The following is a 16,328-nucleotide window of genomic DNA, read 5'->3' on the forward strand; positions in this document are numbered from 1 at the left end:
GGAGGTGACAGCTCCGTTACAGTTCTGAAAGCATTTCATGGTTTTTTTCCTGCATACTGATGCCACACGCTGAGCACAGCTGTAGACAAGTATCACCATTTCATCGTATCAGGTGGCCTTCTGTGGCATGCCTGGCTCCCAACCTAGAACTCAGCTTTCCAGTGGAAGTGGTATGTGGGCCAACTAGACTCTTCCAAATCCCTGCCCTGGAAGCTGTGCTTTTATGTCTGAACAATTATCAATCCATAGATTTTAATACCCAATAACAACTGTCAACTCGCAGCCTACTAAACTATTTTAACAAAGGACCGAGCACACATAAGGGGCTCATGTGTGCATAAACAATTCTTAATAGGATGTTATAAATCTGAAGTTAAGGGTCTATTAGTGTAGTTATTCTGAGGAAATGGGGATTTCAATCAAATCCAGAATACTTCCCTTTCATGCTTTTGTTTTACCTTTGTGGCTTTTTACTTATTAGTGTTAAGAATACCATAAATCCAGCATAAGCAGAGTACACAATGCAACAAAACCTGAAGATGCACAACTTCTAATAAAAATATTTAAGTTTGCCAACTCTGAAGCATTTTAAAAGGGAAGATTACTTACACCTATCATTTTTATCCGAGCCAATCTATTAAGCATGAACATTTGTAATAATTTTAGCTTATTCATTCACTGATGCAGGTTGCAGTTGACACTCCATTCTCTCCTGACATCTGAACAAGTCGGTGACAGTTTCTCAACTCATTCAAAGCACCGTGCTGGAAACTTGTGCTTAATCAAATGAAAGAAGTTTTAAAATTGAGATTTCTCTAGTCACTGCCATCTCCAGCATAGTTAAAACAAACCTGATCATTTGGGGGAAAAAAAAAAAATGTTCTTTTTAAAATAGTTGTCTAGGAGAAAACAGCAGCAGATTAAGAAAAGCATTTGAAAGATGAGTTATTCCTCCATACCTCTTATCTGCTAGATCTGTTTTATTTCCCACCAGCATAATGATGACATCACTGCCCCTTTCCGTTCTGACATCATCAATCCATTTTGTTGTTTGCTGGAACGAGTTTACATCTAACAGAGAACAGTGGAGAGGATTATCACTGCAGGTATTCTTCACAGGTCACTGGTAAATACATCTGTAAGTCTCAAATAAAAGCTTCATATTCTCTGGAATTGGCATAATAGGGTGATGAAGAATCAGCAAGCGAAACCCTAAGCCTCCCACACTGAAGTATACGAAAACTTTGGCACTAACTTAAGAAAACTTCATTACAGGTGAATTCAGAGCCAGGGAGTGAACTGAGTCCATCTATAATTTGGTTTTGACAGCGTCTAAAACAAGAAGTCTTATCACTGTGTTTTACACCAGTTCCCTTTTTTTTTTTAGTTCAATACAAAATATTTTATATAGAGAATGGGGATTAATGTGATATTCCATTCTACACTGCTCATGACTCGTGCCCCTGCAGCAAGAGTTTCCTACTGTTTCTTTGCTTCTCAAAAATACTTAATACCAGCTACACATGTTGTACAGCTTAATTTTTACTTGCTAGGTTTAGGATTTTCTCTAGGAAATATCAGGGTTATACAACATAGTAGCAACTCTTGTATCATTGAACAGCGAGTTCAAAATAATTTCCAAATCATAAGCATAGAACCAGAAATAACAAATTTACCCTAACCACAGCCACTTTTTCTTAATGATACATCCCTAAAAGCGGCAAGATAAGAATTTCAGGAAGCTACCCTGATCTAATGAGACAGTATGTTGTTTGAAAAGTTGCATTCCCTAAGAAAACCAACTTGTATAGAAGCTGCCATGGAGCTCAGCATTTACTACACAAAAAGCATCTGAGTTGCCAAAGTAGTTTGCGCTACTTAAAAAAGGGGGGGGATTCTGCAGCAGTTCTTGACAAGTATTGATTTTTTTTAATGGCTTTTACTGCATAGTAATATATCGTACGCTAGACAGTCAAGACTTGATCACTTGCCAGCGTCTTAATTCTTCTCTTTACTACTTGGTAATATTGAATTTGCTAGGTCAGTAAAAAAATTTCGAAGTTCACAGCTAATCTATAATTTTAGCTCAAATGAAAGTGCAATTTTTAACAATTAAAGCTTTTATAGGTAAATCCCATATTCCCGCTATTATCTTCTAGTATTTATAAATCAAAGGACGAGAGAGCTTTTGCATTTGTATAGAATTAGGCCATGGCTCTCAGTCAATTCCGCTTTAAAACTCGAAGTGTCTGAAGGTTTAGTTCTCCTAAAACAACATTTCTATTCTTTGTAAATACAGAAAGCTAGTAAGTTAGGGGTCTCTGGACTGAGGGGAGGGACAGAAGGAGAAGGGTTGAAAAAGCACTAATATTTTAGTTCACAAAAATGTACATACCTTAGTAAGAAATGAAAGAGCAATTGTTAAAGGATAAGGGCTTAGTAGTAAGTTTTACATATTGCAAAATGTGAAAGTGACTGATTCAAATGAAAATGTGATGTTAATGCATTTTCCCCCCAGCCCATGCCCAGATATTTTTTTGGGGGGGAGGGCAAATGGAGTGAAGCAAGCTACAGCTACCAGTGCAAAGTCTCTAATTGCAGAATTCAGATATCTATGAACATGATTCAGGTGTTTGAGACCAAAAGTCATAGGTGATATTACGATCGAAAAAGCAGATGAAAGAGGGTAAAGTGCAACAAGACCAGCCAGGACTCAAGGCTTCAGGAGAATGCAACAGAAAAGGGTTACAAAATGATGTCGTTTGTAAAACAGATCATACATTACAACAGCAGCGATCAGGTGGCTAGCTTAAAACTTGACTACAATAAAAGAAAACATAATTTTTTCCATGCCAGAATGAAGAACAAGCAGATGACTGTGATAGGACATGCAAAGCTAGGCTAAAGGATGAAAGGGGCAGAGTATTAGAAATGCAGAATTCCCCCCACTCACTTGTGATATCATAAACAACAACTGCAACAGTGGAGTCACGAATGTAGCTAGGAATCAAGCTCCTGAACCGTTCTTGACCTGCTGTGTCCCATAATTGCAACCGTACCTAACAAAATCAGTCAAACAAGCAAGAAAAATAAGAAAAAGGTCAAACCCAGTGCAATATACCTACTTGTGATATCGTAAACTACTACAGCAGCAGCAGAGTCACGGATGTAACTGGGAATGAGGCTACGGAAACGTTCCTGACCCGCAGTATCCCACAGCTGCAACCTGATCTGTGGGTGGGAGAAAATTAAAAAAGCCAAACTGCCACTAAAAATAAAAGAGTAAATAAATTTTACCGTTTGAAAAAAGCTAAATAAAAATTATAAACTCATGCAGGAGATGACTGGGGACTGGGAGCAGCAGCATACTGTCTCCTCCTTTGCAGCAATCTCTCCCAAGCGCTAGCAGTAGCCGAACTGGTATATGTGCACCTATCTTGGCTTTCTGCTGTCTTTGCTTTTTAAAAAATGTTTTCCTTCCGAAAGGGGAGAAACAGAATGGCTCGGCTTTCCAACTGAGAGGACAAACAAGGCAAATGTTCACCTGCAGTTCTGCCTACACAAGGTTTTCATGCTCTGCTGCTATCCTTCCTCAGGACTCACGCGTGTAACCTCCAGCAGCCTGGAGGACGGTTGCTGGCGGAAGAATCTGACCACACATCATATTTCTAAAGGAAGAGCCTTCAGCTGCTGTCAGAGCCCTGGAAAAGCTACTCATGTGAATTTTTCAAGGAGTATAAAATGCTAGTTATTATCTATATTTAAGCCTTAGCCACACTGCAAAGTGGCATGCACCCAGACGAGGTTGAACGTCTCTTACCACCAAGGTTCTGAAAGAAAAGGCAAGATATACTAAAAGCAACATGTATGGCAAGATGCACAAGGGCCAGTTCTGCTATGGAAAAAACATCCCACCACTCCAGCACTTTCAATGCAATCACATTTATTGTGGGTTTATACAATACCACCATAAGCTTATGCGGCACTGCACAATTTGCTTCTGCAAATAGCTCAGTGGCTGAATTTCTTAATTAAGAATCTGAGCTCATTTTAAACGACAGACTTGCTTTCACAGAGGGGTGGTTTCATTTCAAGAACTAGAGCTGCACCAAGCTAAGAAACAAGTATCATTTGTGGATTATTATTGAAGGCAACCTGCTTTTTAAACAAGTAATATTAAGAACTACTGAGCTAGCTATTAACTGGCAGCTTTTGACAATTTATATTTTCTCCTTCTGTCTTGTGACATGAAAAAATGAAGGGGTTAAGCATGGTTCCCTTCACTTCTCCAAATTCCCACCATTATGCACCCCTCAAACTATGTGCATCATCTCCTTCTTCAAAGAGGATGACACCATAGCACTTTCTGCCGCTTGTAAAATGGCACTCATGAGCCCTCCAGAGATGAACCAAATGGTGATTTCCCGTTTCCCCAAACAGAGAAAGGAGCTTTTTCCACAGCACTTGTCAGTCTGGAAGCAGCTGGCAGATGAAGGCTCAGCCTGTACTTCCAAGTGATCTCAGAACTGTGGGCTGCACAATTACAACAGATGCTGATCCTCGTTCCTACTGTACAGAGAGAAGTGCAACAAAAATCTTACTCACTGTTCGATCCTCCAAATACATGGTTTTCGATAAGAAGTCAATGCCAATTGTTGCCTGTAAAAAAAAAAAAAAGAAAAAAACAACAGCTCTTAAATGAAATGTCAGAACTGTAGTGATTTTCAGGGGAGTGAGAATTACTGCTGCATCAGAATTCAGCACCTGCAGTGGATCTGAAAGAAAAATATGTCGGTTGTCTTACTTTCAGGCTGTAACTCTACCTCTAAGATTCAACAGGCAGTTTCCTTAATATCCATAAGCAGAACAGTATCTTAAAGCACAAAAAGTTGTTAACCTTAACTTCAGTTTATGCATATCAACAGTTTAATCCATACAGTCATAAGAGTATCAGCAAGGATTTTTACGCACATGACCTAAGTTACTATGCATTAGCTGAACCTGGATATCTGGGCACGCTGACAGCCAAATATCTTAATGTATCTTAACTTTAAGCCTTTTTCATTAAAGCTAAGGTGGACATCTTCACATCTGCTGCAACACAAGAGCATGCACGCACGTGGCCCCCAACAATTACTAAAGCTCAGTTAACACTAAAGCTCACTGCAGCATAACTGCATCCAAGTTTCTAGACGCTAGTGGGAGCTTCGCATAGAACATCCTTAGATGTGTTTAAGAGAAAAGAGCAAAGCACTACTAAGCGCTATCAAGAGCTGCTTCTTAAATACATGATCTTCACCCCATTTTTCAAGGCTGCAGTGAAGGCGAATCCAAGCTCTAGGAGTTCGTTTGCAGCAGGGGTACGACCGAGCTGACCTGTTGGGGCTATAAGGCTGCCCTGGCTTCAGCAGGACACTGAGCATCTCAGGCAGCTGCAGCGCTCAGCAACATCAATAGAGCCTGGAAAACATTCCAAAGAAATTCATTTCAAAAAAAAAAAAAAAAAAAAAAAAAAAGAAAAACACACATGAGATAAGAGGTAGCACTCTCAGCTAGGGCAAAGAGGCTTGATACAACCTCTTCCCTGCTCTCCCACACTGAAGCAGGTATTTTTAATGGAGAGTCTATTTTACCGTATATGCTCCATATTGTTAGACTGCTATTATGCCCTCACTATATATCCCCATAATTAATTCCTTGTATTCTGCCAGATATTTTACATGGTAGGAACAAAGAATAGAGCCAGCCAGCCTGCTTGTGAGCAATATGAAAACCAGCTGCAAATGAATAAGTAAAAAAAAAAAAGCAGAACTGAACAATCCAAACTGAATTTCCATTTGGAACTAAATATAACACATCTGAAAACAACCTTTCCTGGCTGGATCAGGACAGCAGATTCGGAGTAGCAGAGACGGATAGGGGAAAAATAAATAGCAATGGATCCCAAGATGGCTACCCAGTGATTTTTCACCTGTCGTCAGGAACTGTGACATTACCAGTTCAGAGAGATGCTACTGAAACAGTCAGGCGGATATGAGAAGCCTCAAAAGACTAATGCAACAACATGAGTCCCTTCTGCTTTTGTTTTCCATTGTTTTGGCAGAGGGTACTCCTCGGAAGATTGCCTCAAAGATGCTTCTATTTTCCCTCGTGTCTATTTGATTTCACTTTACAGAAGAAAAGCTACAAACCCCCTAAGATCTTACACCACATATACAAGTCCGGATTCCATTCTGGCTGACAAACTGCTGGGGACTCAGATTTTCTCTGCTCTCAGTAGGAGCTGGAATATCAGCTGCAAAGCCCGAAAACCTGCCTCAGCCTGTACTTCATGCCATCCCTCCCACTCAGCTGCGCAGCAGCAAGAGCTCTGAAGCTCCCGAACTGCTGTAAGAAGTCTTTGGATGCCTGGGGGAAACGCGAGTGTTACCCAGAAATGCATCGGGCCAGTGAGATTCCTGCACTTGATCACCCCCGGCATGGAAAATGCAACAGAAAAGGCCAAGCACAAAACTTATTTTAGATCTGGGAGATGAAAATATTTGTGCTAATCACGTTGAGAAAAAGGTCTGTTACTTTCAAGCTGTGAAATGGCTCTTGACCTAAGCCCCTGCAAGCTTTAAGAATTACATGGGATAACTTACAGACAAACATCTTTGTCCACCTGTACTGTTTGACCATATCACGAGGATACAGAGAAGCAGCAGATGTGAAGGAACGGATTCAGGCACTCTACATCCCAGACTTTCACTAAATAGGTAACCTCCAAATAGGTATTTTGTCACAATTCTGACAAAAGGGGCAAAAAAGTTTGGGGGGATCTTGTGAGATCAGTTGTAAAGAAACGCTGTGCGATGTATGAGTAGAGGAAAAAAAAAAAGCCTGCTTACTAATGGGGAAAAATACATGGACATGAAAGTAAGCTAATTACTGTAATTAAGGTGGAGGCAGGTTTAACCCACTTGTGAAATGCTGTGCACCACATGGAAGAAGCAGGAACGAGGCAGGCTCTGAACATGATGCGAGGTACTGTAAGGCCCAATTGCAAATTTAAAGACAAATAGAACTAAAAAAGCTGGAGAGGGCCACACTACGGATGGGGCTGTGTATGAGATCACTTTTTTATCCATCTGTCCTCACAACGCTACTGTCTAATAAGGAACTGCTGTTACCCTATTTTATAGGCTATACTTGCTGACACAGAATTACCCACGACTATGCAAGGAAGCCTGAGGCAAAGCAAGAACCTGAATTATCTTTCAAGTCACAGGCCAGCGTTTCAACCCAACACTGTCCTCCCTCTCCCTTCCTCCAAGAGGCTGAAGCTAAAGGGAAGCGTGGACTATAATTTCTCCTCTTGCATAACACACAGAGAATCACCATGTTTGCCAATGTTGGTCTTTCATTATACATCATGTACGGTGCCACAGAACAAGGAAAATCTCTCCCAGAATGTCCATGGATTGAAATCACTCCTGGTAAAATATACACCACCGATGGCACAATTTTATTTCAGGTGTTCGGGTTTCCTGAGCGAACAGTACAGCGAGTTCTTGTTTGATTCACAGTGCCGCTTTCACGAAAACAGCTTATTAATAAGCTACGGGCAATAGCTGAATTCCTCTTATCTAGCAGCAAGCAAAAGAAAACTAATGCACAGCACAGATTTTATTAAACGGCAGCCTTCTATTTTTAACAGCTGAACACAAAAAACCTTGTTAAAATGATAGGTTGTGGCAGCTTTCAGAAAATATGCATTCAAAATTTATCAAAAATGTCCAGAACGAGCAAATCATCCATCAACTAACCTACAGCTACGCTTAACCACGTATACGGTCTGATATGCATTATCACTCAAGTACCTGGCTTTGAGAGGTCTCTATATAATGCTGGGCATTGAGAAATTTATATTCTGGTTTGACACTAACATGTAGTATGATTTTGGCCAAATTACTGGAGCTTTTATGACTCATTCTTTCTTCCAGCTGTAGCAAAATAGGACATACCGCCCTACCTCAGTCATGACTTCAGTAAAACAGAGGTCTTTGGATGAATGACACTATACCAAGTACATTACCACCCAAACTACGCACGTACCAATGATAGCTAAATTGAAGCTATCTTGTAAGCCCTTAAGATTTCTTACTGTTTTAAGTCCCACTCATTCATTTTGCAACCATTTAGGATATTATGTCAGACCAGCTTCCCATGGAGACAACTACATTATCATAAAGCACAGAGGGTCAAACCTCTTCAAGAAAGAACTAGGACGCAAGTTCCGTAGAGAGAAGGAGCAGACCTGAAAGAAAAATGCTGTGGAAAAAAAGAACAGATTAAATAAAAGAACTGCATTCACATGTCCATGTAATTACAGTGGGTAGAATTTGAAAGGATGTTTGCTCCCTTGGGAGCAATGATGTGTACTCTAGCCCTCCTACACCATAGAAGCTTTGCTTCTCCCGTAGTTAAGGGAGAACTTACATCTCATTCTCCCCAACTTGCCTAGCAGCAGCAATGAGGAATTGCTGAAGAGGCAGGAAGGAAATCACTAAGGGGTAAAGAGATTTAAAGGAGATACTTGTATAGACACTAAGTAACAGAAGAGTCGCAGCATTTTTCTTCTTTTTTTCCCATTACCTCCTCCTCCCACCCCCCTAAAAAACCCTTCACATTCATCAGGGAACAGATTTTTCTCAGCTTAGTGTATTCAGAACGTCACCAACTGTAACCAAGTCATGAAACACGTTCTGTTTGAACAAGACGCACTTTGTGAAGCTAAAGTACGTTTATAGCTTGTCACCTTTTCAAGCTCATCCTAAATTCTGGGAGTGGGCAACAAGGCATCTCCTAGAATTTAGAAAAGTTAGCTTGTGTCAACTTGAACTGACTCGTTACCAAACACAAAGCAGTGAGGGGGCTGCAGGGCCAATTGGAATAAAAGACGATCATTGCTTCAGCCCCAACCTTGCCAACCCAATCTTGTTTAAATAATAAATAACTAAGCATAAGCAAGCAGTCACAGGATGGGGACGTGGACAACAATGAGTTTTGTGGTCTTTGTTCCAGCAGACAGAACAAAATAGCGTCCTAAAGAACGCCCAAGCCTTATAATCCACTGCTTTCTGCTCTGCAAGTCCTTGTTCACCTCTTTGCAGCTCAGCTTGCTTCTTTTTTAAGAGCCGGGGTACCTGTTACATTTTCCCCACAGAGGCATTAGATCTGATGCTTTGGTAGCAAATGGCGTGAAAAGAAAAATGGTAGACTGAACAACTGCTATCATTTGGGAATACCTAAGAAGTCTATCCTTTCGAACCACAGCTCATCCCGCTGCCAGTAGCTGATAAGCTACTCAAGCAAAATCCAACACTGAAATGCCATTCTGAAAGACTATTAAAATACACAAATTAGAGATTTTACAGTTAAGAATTTGGTCAGTGTACCAACTCTTATCCATTGCAATCAAATGGAATCTTCCTGCAATGGAAGACACAACAACAAAAGGGCCATACAGAAGACAATAATATGGATGAATTTACCTGGTAGGTGTTGTCAAAGCTGTCATACATGAACCTGGTGATCAAAGAAGTCTTCCCCACTGAAAAAAGAAAAAAAACCACAGATTCAAGGAACAATTTCAGTGAAAGTATTAAGCGAGGGATTTAAAAATGGTTTCAGGAGGAGTTTTACTCTGTGTCCAACAGATCCATACTGTGCAATTAAACTCCCCACAAGCAAAAGAGTAGTCTTTACAATCACAGGGTCACTAATAGGTACATTTTTCTGAAAAAGGCTGGCACCTGTATCATTCCCAAGCAGCAGTTTTACTCTTAAACATCCATGATTCAAGACGAAAATTGAAATAATTTGATTGTTCCAGTTTCTACCACGTCATTCAGAGATTTCAGTTGAACTAAATGAACACACGTAATAGGTCTGACAACCCCGACAACAAATTATTATACACAAGACAGCCCTTCTCGCTCACAGAACAAGGCAGCTATGTCGCTTTAAAATACATCTCGCTGTGCACCTCCTCAATGTGACACTCTCTGTATTTGTCACACAAATGGCAGTCCCTGCTGTATCATCACGGTAGCATAAGACAAGATTGAGGAGCATCATTGTTGAGAGGCTTGTTTACCATCTGCCCACAATTCCTGCAGTCCTGATCACTCCATTAACTTCACCCTTCCTTTGACAGGGTATTTCACTATACCTTTTTGTATCAGCAGGTTCATATGCTGTTAAAAATGCCATTATCCACCCCAGTGATGGCTGCAGCTCGTGACTGGTGTGTTTGCTTGCCTGTTCAGCAGCAGGAAGGCAGTTGGCACTGCCATCAGAAGGTGTCACTGCAGCATGTGCAGCCACACCTGATACTCAACAGGGACACCAGTGAAGCCTTTTTCATGCAGCCATTTGTGATGCTGCAGCTCGTCTGTAGCTGCCACTCAGCTTGGCCAAGTAAAACCACAAAATACGGCAAGATCATTTCATAACTGAGATCTACATAAACTGTGTATATCATAACATTCCAGCCAGGTATCAGGCTACCTTGTAATCTCATTTTCATAGAATCATAGAATGGTTCGGGTTGGAAGGGACCATAAGACAAGTAATATGAGGTTCATTTTAAAACAATCACTGTCACAAAAGTTACCTTCTACTCTCTGTAAAACCAGCGATACAGCTGAGCTGGGACAAAGCCTAACTCATAATCAATGGCCAACTTCTTCCTACTTCATACCACCTTCACCTGGAGGGGACCAGCAGGAGCCGGAACATCTCAACTTGCCTCATTTCAATATATTTAAATACTCCTAATTGTAGGGAAATTACTTAGGAAACAACTGAAGTTACTCAAGAATATATCACCTCCAGTTGTTTCCGTCTAACCTCCTTGCAGCTGGAATTGGCAGGGGAGACTTATGTATGACTTACGTTGGCCATCAAACACTGCAGGTACAGATAAAAGGCAGTTAGATGTGCACGAGTCAAAGCTTGCGTTCTTCAAATAAGGTTGTAGAGATGTTAGTCTGCAAGGATGACCATCAAGAGAGATGCGGAATTTAAGCCAAAATTCTGGTGGGGGAAGGCTGGTGGTGGTGTCTGGTTTTGGGTTTTTTTCTGGTTTTTTTTTTTTTTTTTCTTCAAATCTTAGTGTAAAACTTTCAACAAAATCTGCAGGATTGTACTAAGCAGCATTTTAATCCATCTCCAAACTTCAGTTAACTCTGTAGAAGTGCTAAACTAACAACAAACCAGTAGACAGCCTTTGAGAAAAGGATTTTCCCAAGTGTCAAGATTTGAATTCCTGCGTGTGTTTTTAACATATTCCCCTCCATAGGCATAATCAGGTTTCCCCCAAAGTTAAAAAGCTGCCTTCACAAAGGTAGAGCAAATATTCCCTTCAGTGAGTAGGTATTCAGAAGCAACACATCTCAGATGGGCAGGATTCCTGAATCCCTTATTCAAATTTGTCCCAGGCCCCCACGGATGTGTTGAAGAACAGCACAAGCTGGTGCAGGTCAAGCAGCCACAGGCTGGGAGAGGAGGAGGGTTTCACTCCAGACCCAGCAACTCAAATCCTCCAGAGACAGAGACCAGCAAATCCAATACCTTCCCACTGCGGCATACACTATAAATCCCAGTAACGGGTTTGCGGCACCACAAACAGGCTGGCTTTTCCTCACGTGGCCACTGATGCCAACAGTCAAATTGAATTCTTTAGAGGCACAAGGAGATGTAATCAAACCCATGAAATAATTTTCTTTGGTAAGTCACAACAGCCCCTGAAGAACACTGAAGTCTTAGGAAGACATTTCCCTTCCCACTGTACACTGAGATGCCCTGGACGGAATCTGTCTAGAAACTATAAAATCTGAAAAGATTTTCTATTTCATATTCTTTGAGCTTCCCCACCCTACCTTCACCCATTTCACAAAACATAGGGGAAAAATAAGGTGCCCCTTGGCTTGCTTATATTTAAATATCTCCTTCAACTGATGTTCGGATAGAGTGTCTTAATGCACTTCAGATCTAAGACATTTCCTTTGCAAACAGACCAAGGTTTCCTTTACATAGCATGTCAATGGCACCAGATCAAGCTAATATTAATATCAACTGCTTAGAGTTTCAATTCCACAATGATTACTGAAGCATCACCATTTCTCCTTTAAAAAAAAAAAACTTGCTTGAAAAATCCTGGCAGAAGTGAAAGCTCACAATTCCCACTGTATCTATAATTAAAAGGAAAAGTCAGTGAATCTTCTCTTCAGAAATTCACAAGTTTAGATTATATAAACAAACACCTTGTCCAGAGGGTTACAGGCTTTAAATATTCCCTCTTTAAAAAAGAGCCACTCCTAATACTTCACACCATCTCACCTCTCCCCAGCCTCCCCACACACGCCGCCCTGCCTGCCAATGGCAGAAACTATCCCCAGCCCTACAAAAAATAGCCGGATGAATCACCTTAGGATTCATATACCATCTGTTGCACACTAAAGCGATGTGGATGCATATGCCGCTTCTCCTGTGGAAGCCGTGCTGCTCTAAGCCCCATTTCAGAGAGCTTGAACAGGGAACAAAAACACACAGAAATGAATCTATTGTCAATTATATTGATCCCATTTTTCCCATACGGAGGCACAGCACTGGCCCCTGGGCTAGTCATAGCTAAAGCACTGTCACACATGATTTTGTGAGCATACCAAGTACTTAAACGTGCTAACTGTATTTACGATGGACCTACTACAATAGTTACAAACTGAATTCCCAGTAAGGAATTTAGCACACCCCAACCTGCAGAAATAGCTGATGTTTTTCCCCTCCCTTGGCAGAGCAACAGAAGGGCCACTGAGCCACAGTTCGCCATTTGCTTTTGGAGTCGAGCCCCTGGGCTCTTGCATGAGTTTTATTTTTACATCAGTTTTTAATAGGAACGTCACAACCGAGTGTTAAGCTCCTGTCCATGACTTTAAAAAGAAATAAATATAACAATAATAAAGAACATTACCAAAAAAAGAACCGATTTGTTGACTGAGGATCTGCAGGAGAGTTTGAATCCCATTCTGTTACATATTTTCACTTGCTTTCCGTTCTGTCTTCTGGCTGTATGCTTATCAAATTCACAGAAGGCATTAATTTGGGAGTGACTGCAAGCAAGTTAGAGGACAGAATCAGAATTCAAAATAATCTCAAAAAATGCAAAGTGACCTCAAGAGGAAAATGAAGCTCAGCAGGGAGAAGTAGCACAAGGTAATACACACAGCCAAGAACAACTGGCTGCTTAAAATACAGATTGCAAACAACTCCGTAAGCAATCTGGGGGTTATAACCAAAGGAAGCAGATAAGACAGTCAAGACTTCCTCTTTGTTTCATTAAGCAGTGTGTTTTTTTAAAAATCTACTGGGTTAATTTAATCTCTTGGAAAAATTTCAACACACAAATATGTCCAGGGCAGCATTAGTCAGCAATGCAGTAGCATACAACATCCTTTGGGCCAAAGTATTTCTGGAATGCTGCTGGGACGAAAAAAAAAAGTTAACATTATCCTTGAAGGAATAAAGGTGGGGGAGGAAATGCTGCAAATGGGGTTTTACTGCAGTGCACAGCTTTGGCTGGAGCAAAAACCTCAATTCAGGAGTTGAGAAGGAGCTTTTTGGCAAGATAAAAAAGGCAGCTTGCACAGTTTACCAGAACTGAAAGGTGACGAACAGCAGAGAAGTAACATAGTGATAAGGAAAGATGGTCTCCAGCCTCTTTTCTTTCTGTAGAGCAAGATCAAACAGCTGAAAGCCAAGTCCAAACAAAGTCCTACCAGAAAAGGCATGTAATCTCGAAACTGAGGGTAATTAAACTCTGAAATTCTGCTGGGCAGTGGAGTCTCCTCCGTTCCTTAGCGCACAGAGTTGTCAGATATCATTCCAGTGTAAGAATTCACATGCAAGGCATCCAAGAATTTTTTGAAGCATAGGGAAGCTAAGAAAATAAGTGATTAACCAAAGAAATCATTTGTTCCAATGCTGCACCTCCTGAACATCAATTTTGGAAACTCTTCTGTCATTAAGTGGCTGAATAACAGTAGCAGCATGGGTTTCATTAGATGAGTTTTCTGCTGCTTCAAGCTTTTGATCCAACGAAAACAACGCCCAGCTCCTAATCACACAGCTGTGGCTCAGACACCATTGCTTAAGTGCAGAGATTATCAACGTACAGTCCTGGATGGGAAGGCAACCAGTTCCCATGGGAGTTTTTAAGCTTGTATCCAACTTGCTCAGATGGTTTTCTTCAGCTGTACCAGCTCTGGAAGAATGTGGACCTAGAGAACACTGGTGGCTCCCATACCGAACTGGCTACTCACCCTCTAACCATCTAAGCTGAACAGGTTAAAAATACTGTGTGGTGCTTTTTCCTGAGAGGCTGGGGGAAGCGCAGAGAGAGAAGTGTTTTGCTGTACAAAGCAATAAGTGGAAGCATTCATCCGCATTAATTCTGATAAACTGCAATGTTTTAATATACTAAGCGGCAGAAAGAAGTGACTGTTCTGGCATACAAAAATAGGAAACTCCTAAAAGGAAAGGTCTGATCACTGGTTCAGCACAGAAAAAAGTAGACGCCCAAATATGAACAGCCTCCTAAATCAGCAGCTGAATCAGTGGCAAACAGCAAAGTATCCAAGACACGTAACTGAGTTAAAAGACAGGAACTTGTGAAGTTCCTAACAGCGAAATTGCCATTAACTATGAGGGCCCAAATTCAAAGCCTTCAACAGCTAATGGAGTCAACCTGATCGATACTCTTTGTCTGGAAGCCTTGAGCCACTGCCTAGCACTTATTTCAGAAAGAGCATTCATCTGCAAGATGAAATCAATACGCTAATCTCATAGTTCCAGCAACTTTGATCTGACAGCAGCAACTGGAGAGATTTCAAGGTCGTTCATCTGATTCTTGGAGACTGCCTTGTCCCGCTTCTGGGGCCTTGCGTGCTGGAGATTTGTATGTCCAATGCCAGCCACCACTAATGACATTGATTAACTGCGGGTACCAACAACTCCTCCGCATCAGTGCATGCAGAATACGTGCCACCGGCTACTGCTGGCAGCACTGCAGGCAGCACTCCATGCTGCGGGCTGTAACGAGTCCCTGGGGAGACTCGCATGAGAGCCAGGGATGGAAGAGACCCATTAGGTAATACAAATCATCTCCCTGACAGCATGGGATTAGAAAGTCATTTGTTGCCAGGCGGAGTCTGCAAAGGGCTGAGGCAACAGTCAAGAGTGACCTACAAAAGAAAAGTAATTGGGATTGTGCCACTTGCACTGTATGATGCACAAGAGGAGCAGGCCCTAGAATCATAGAATGGTTTGGGTTGGAAGGGACCTGAAAGATCATCCAGTTCCAACCCCCTGCCCTGGGCAGGGACACCTCCCACCAGCCCAGCTTGCTCCAAGTTCCGTCCAACCTGGCCTTGAACCCCTCCAGGGATGGGGCAGCCACAGCTTCTCTGGGCAACCTGGGCCAGGGGCTCACCACTCTCACAGCAAAGAATTTCTTCCTAATCTCTAATCTAAATCTCCCCTCTTTCAGTTTAAAACCGTTCCCCCTCATCCTATCACCATCACTCCCCTCCCTGATCCAGAGTCCTTCCCCAGCTTTTCTGGAGCCCCTTGGGGGACTGGAAGGGGCTCCAAGGTCTCCGCGGAGCCTTCTCTTCTCCAGGCTGAACACCCCCAGCTCTCCCAGTCTGTCCTCACAACAGGGGGGCTCCAGCTCTCACAGCATCTTCATGGCCCTCCCCATTTCATTTTCTTAGGCATGTACTTGCCTCTCTAATGTAAGAGATTTACATCTTGCCCAAGGATTCTTCCAGAAAAGTCACACTTAAATCTCCGAGTTCATACTTGTTGTTGTTTAGTGCTTTCAAAGCAACAGCAATAAATAATAAACCATGAAACATCTGCAAAGCAAAATAATCTCAAAACCAATCCTTCTATCCAGCCTTTTCATTGTAAAGCTAAAAAATTCCACTTGGCCTCTCCCAGTTCTCAGAGGCAGACGTGGTTAACGGAGATCCAACTTGCTAGAAGCGCAAGTTAGAGAGAGGAAGATGAAGAAAGTCGCTTCATCACACATACAGAGAAATGGCAGTGTAATCCCAAAATTTCACTTGCCCTTTGCAAAGCTCCCTTAAAATCTGGCTGAAGGATAAATCCCCGTAACGCTACAACTTTCTTTCACAGATAAACTCACCTCAAAATCTTCACTGGAAATATTTCCTTTACTAGGCACACCATAACACAGCTTATCCAGCAATAACGGAGAT

General features: G+C 41.7%; 1 protein-coding gene across 3 annotated transcripts in view; it reads right to left on the reverse strand.

Moving 5' to 3' along the window:
* RAB6A (RAB6A, member RAS oncogene family) overlaps window positions 1-16,328 on the reverse strand; it is a 69,625-nt gene that overhangs the window by 17,730 nt on the left and 35,567 nt on the right. Inside the window, exons 2-5 of one of the 3 annotated variants that reach the window (XM_054204339.1) lie at window positions 9,537-9,595; window positions 4,606-4,659; window positions 2,954-3,059; window positions 960-1,071 (exon numbers count right to left, since the gene is read on the reverse strand). In XM_054204339.1, coding sequence (XP_054060314.1) covers window positions 960-1,071; window positions 2,954-3,059; window positions 4,606-4,659; window positions 9,537-9,595 — 331 coding nt within the window. Of the gene's footprint in view, window positions 1-959; window positions 1,072-2,953; window positions 3,060-3,125; window positions 3,232-4,605; window positions 4,660-9,536; window positions 9,596-16,328 lie in introns of all 3 variants that reach the window. The other 2 variants (XM_054204329.1, XM_054204348.1) reach the window with 2 other exon arrangements.

This window comes from Rissa tridactyla, chromosome 1 (genome assembly GCF_028500815.1).
Source record: "Rissa tridactyla isolate bRisTri1 chromosome 1, bRisTri1.patW.cur.20221130, whole genome shotgun sequence".
NCBI lineage: Eukaryota > Metazoa > Chordata > Aves > Charadriiformes > Laridae > Rissa > Rissa tridactyla.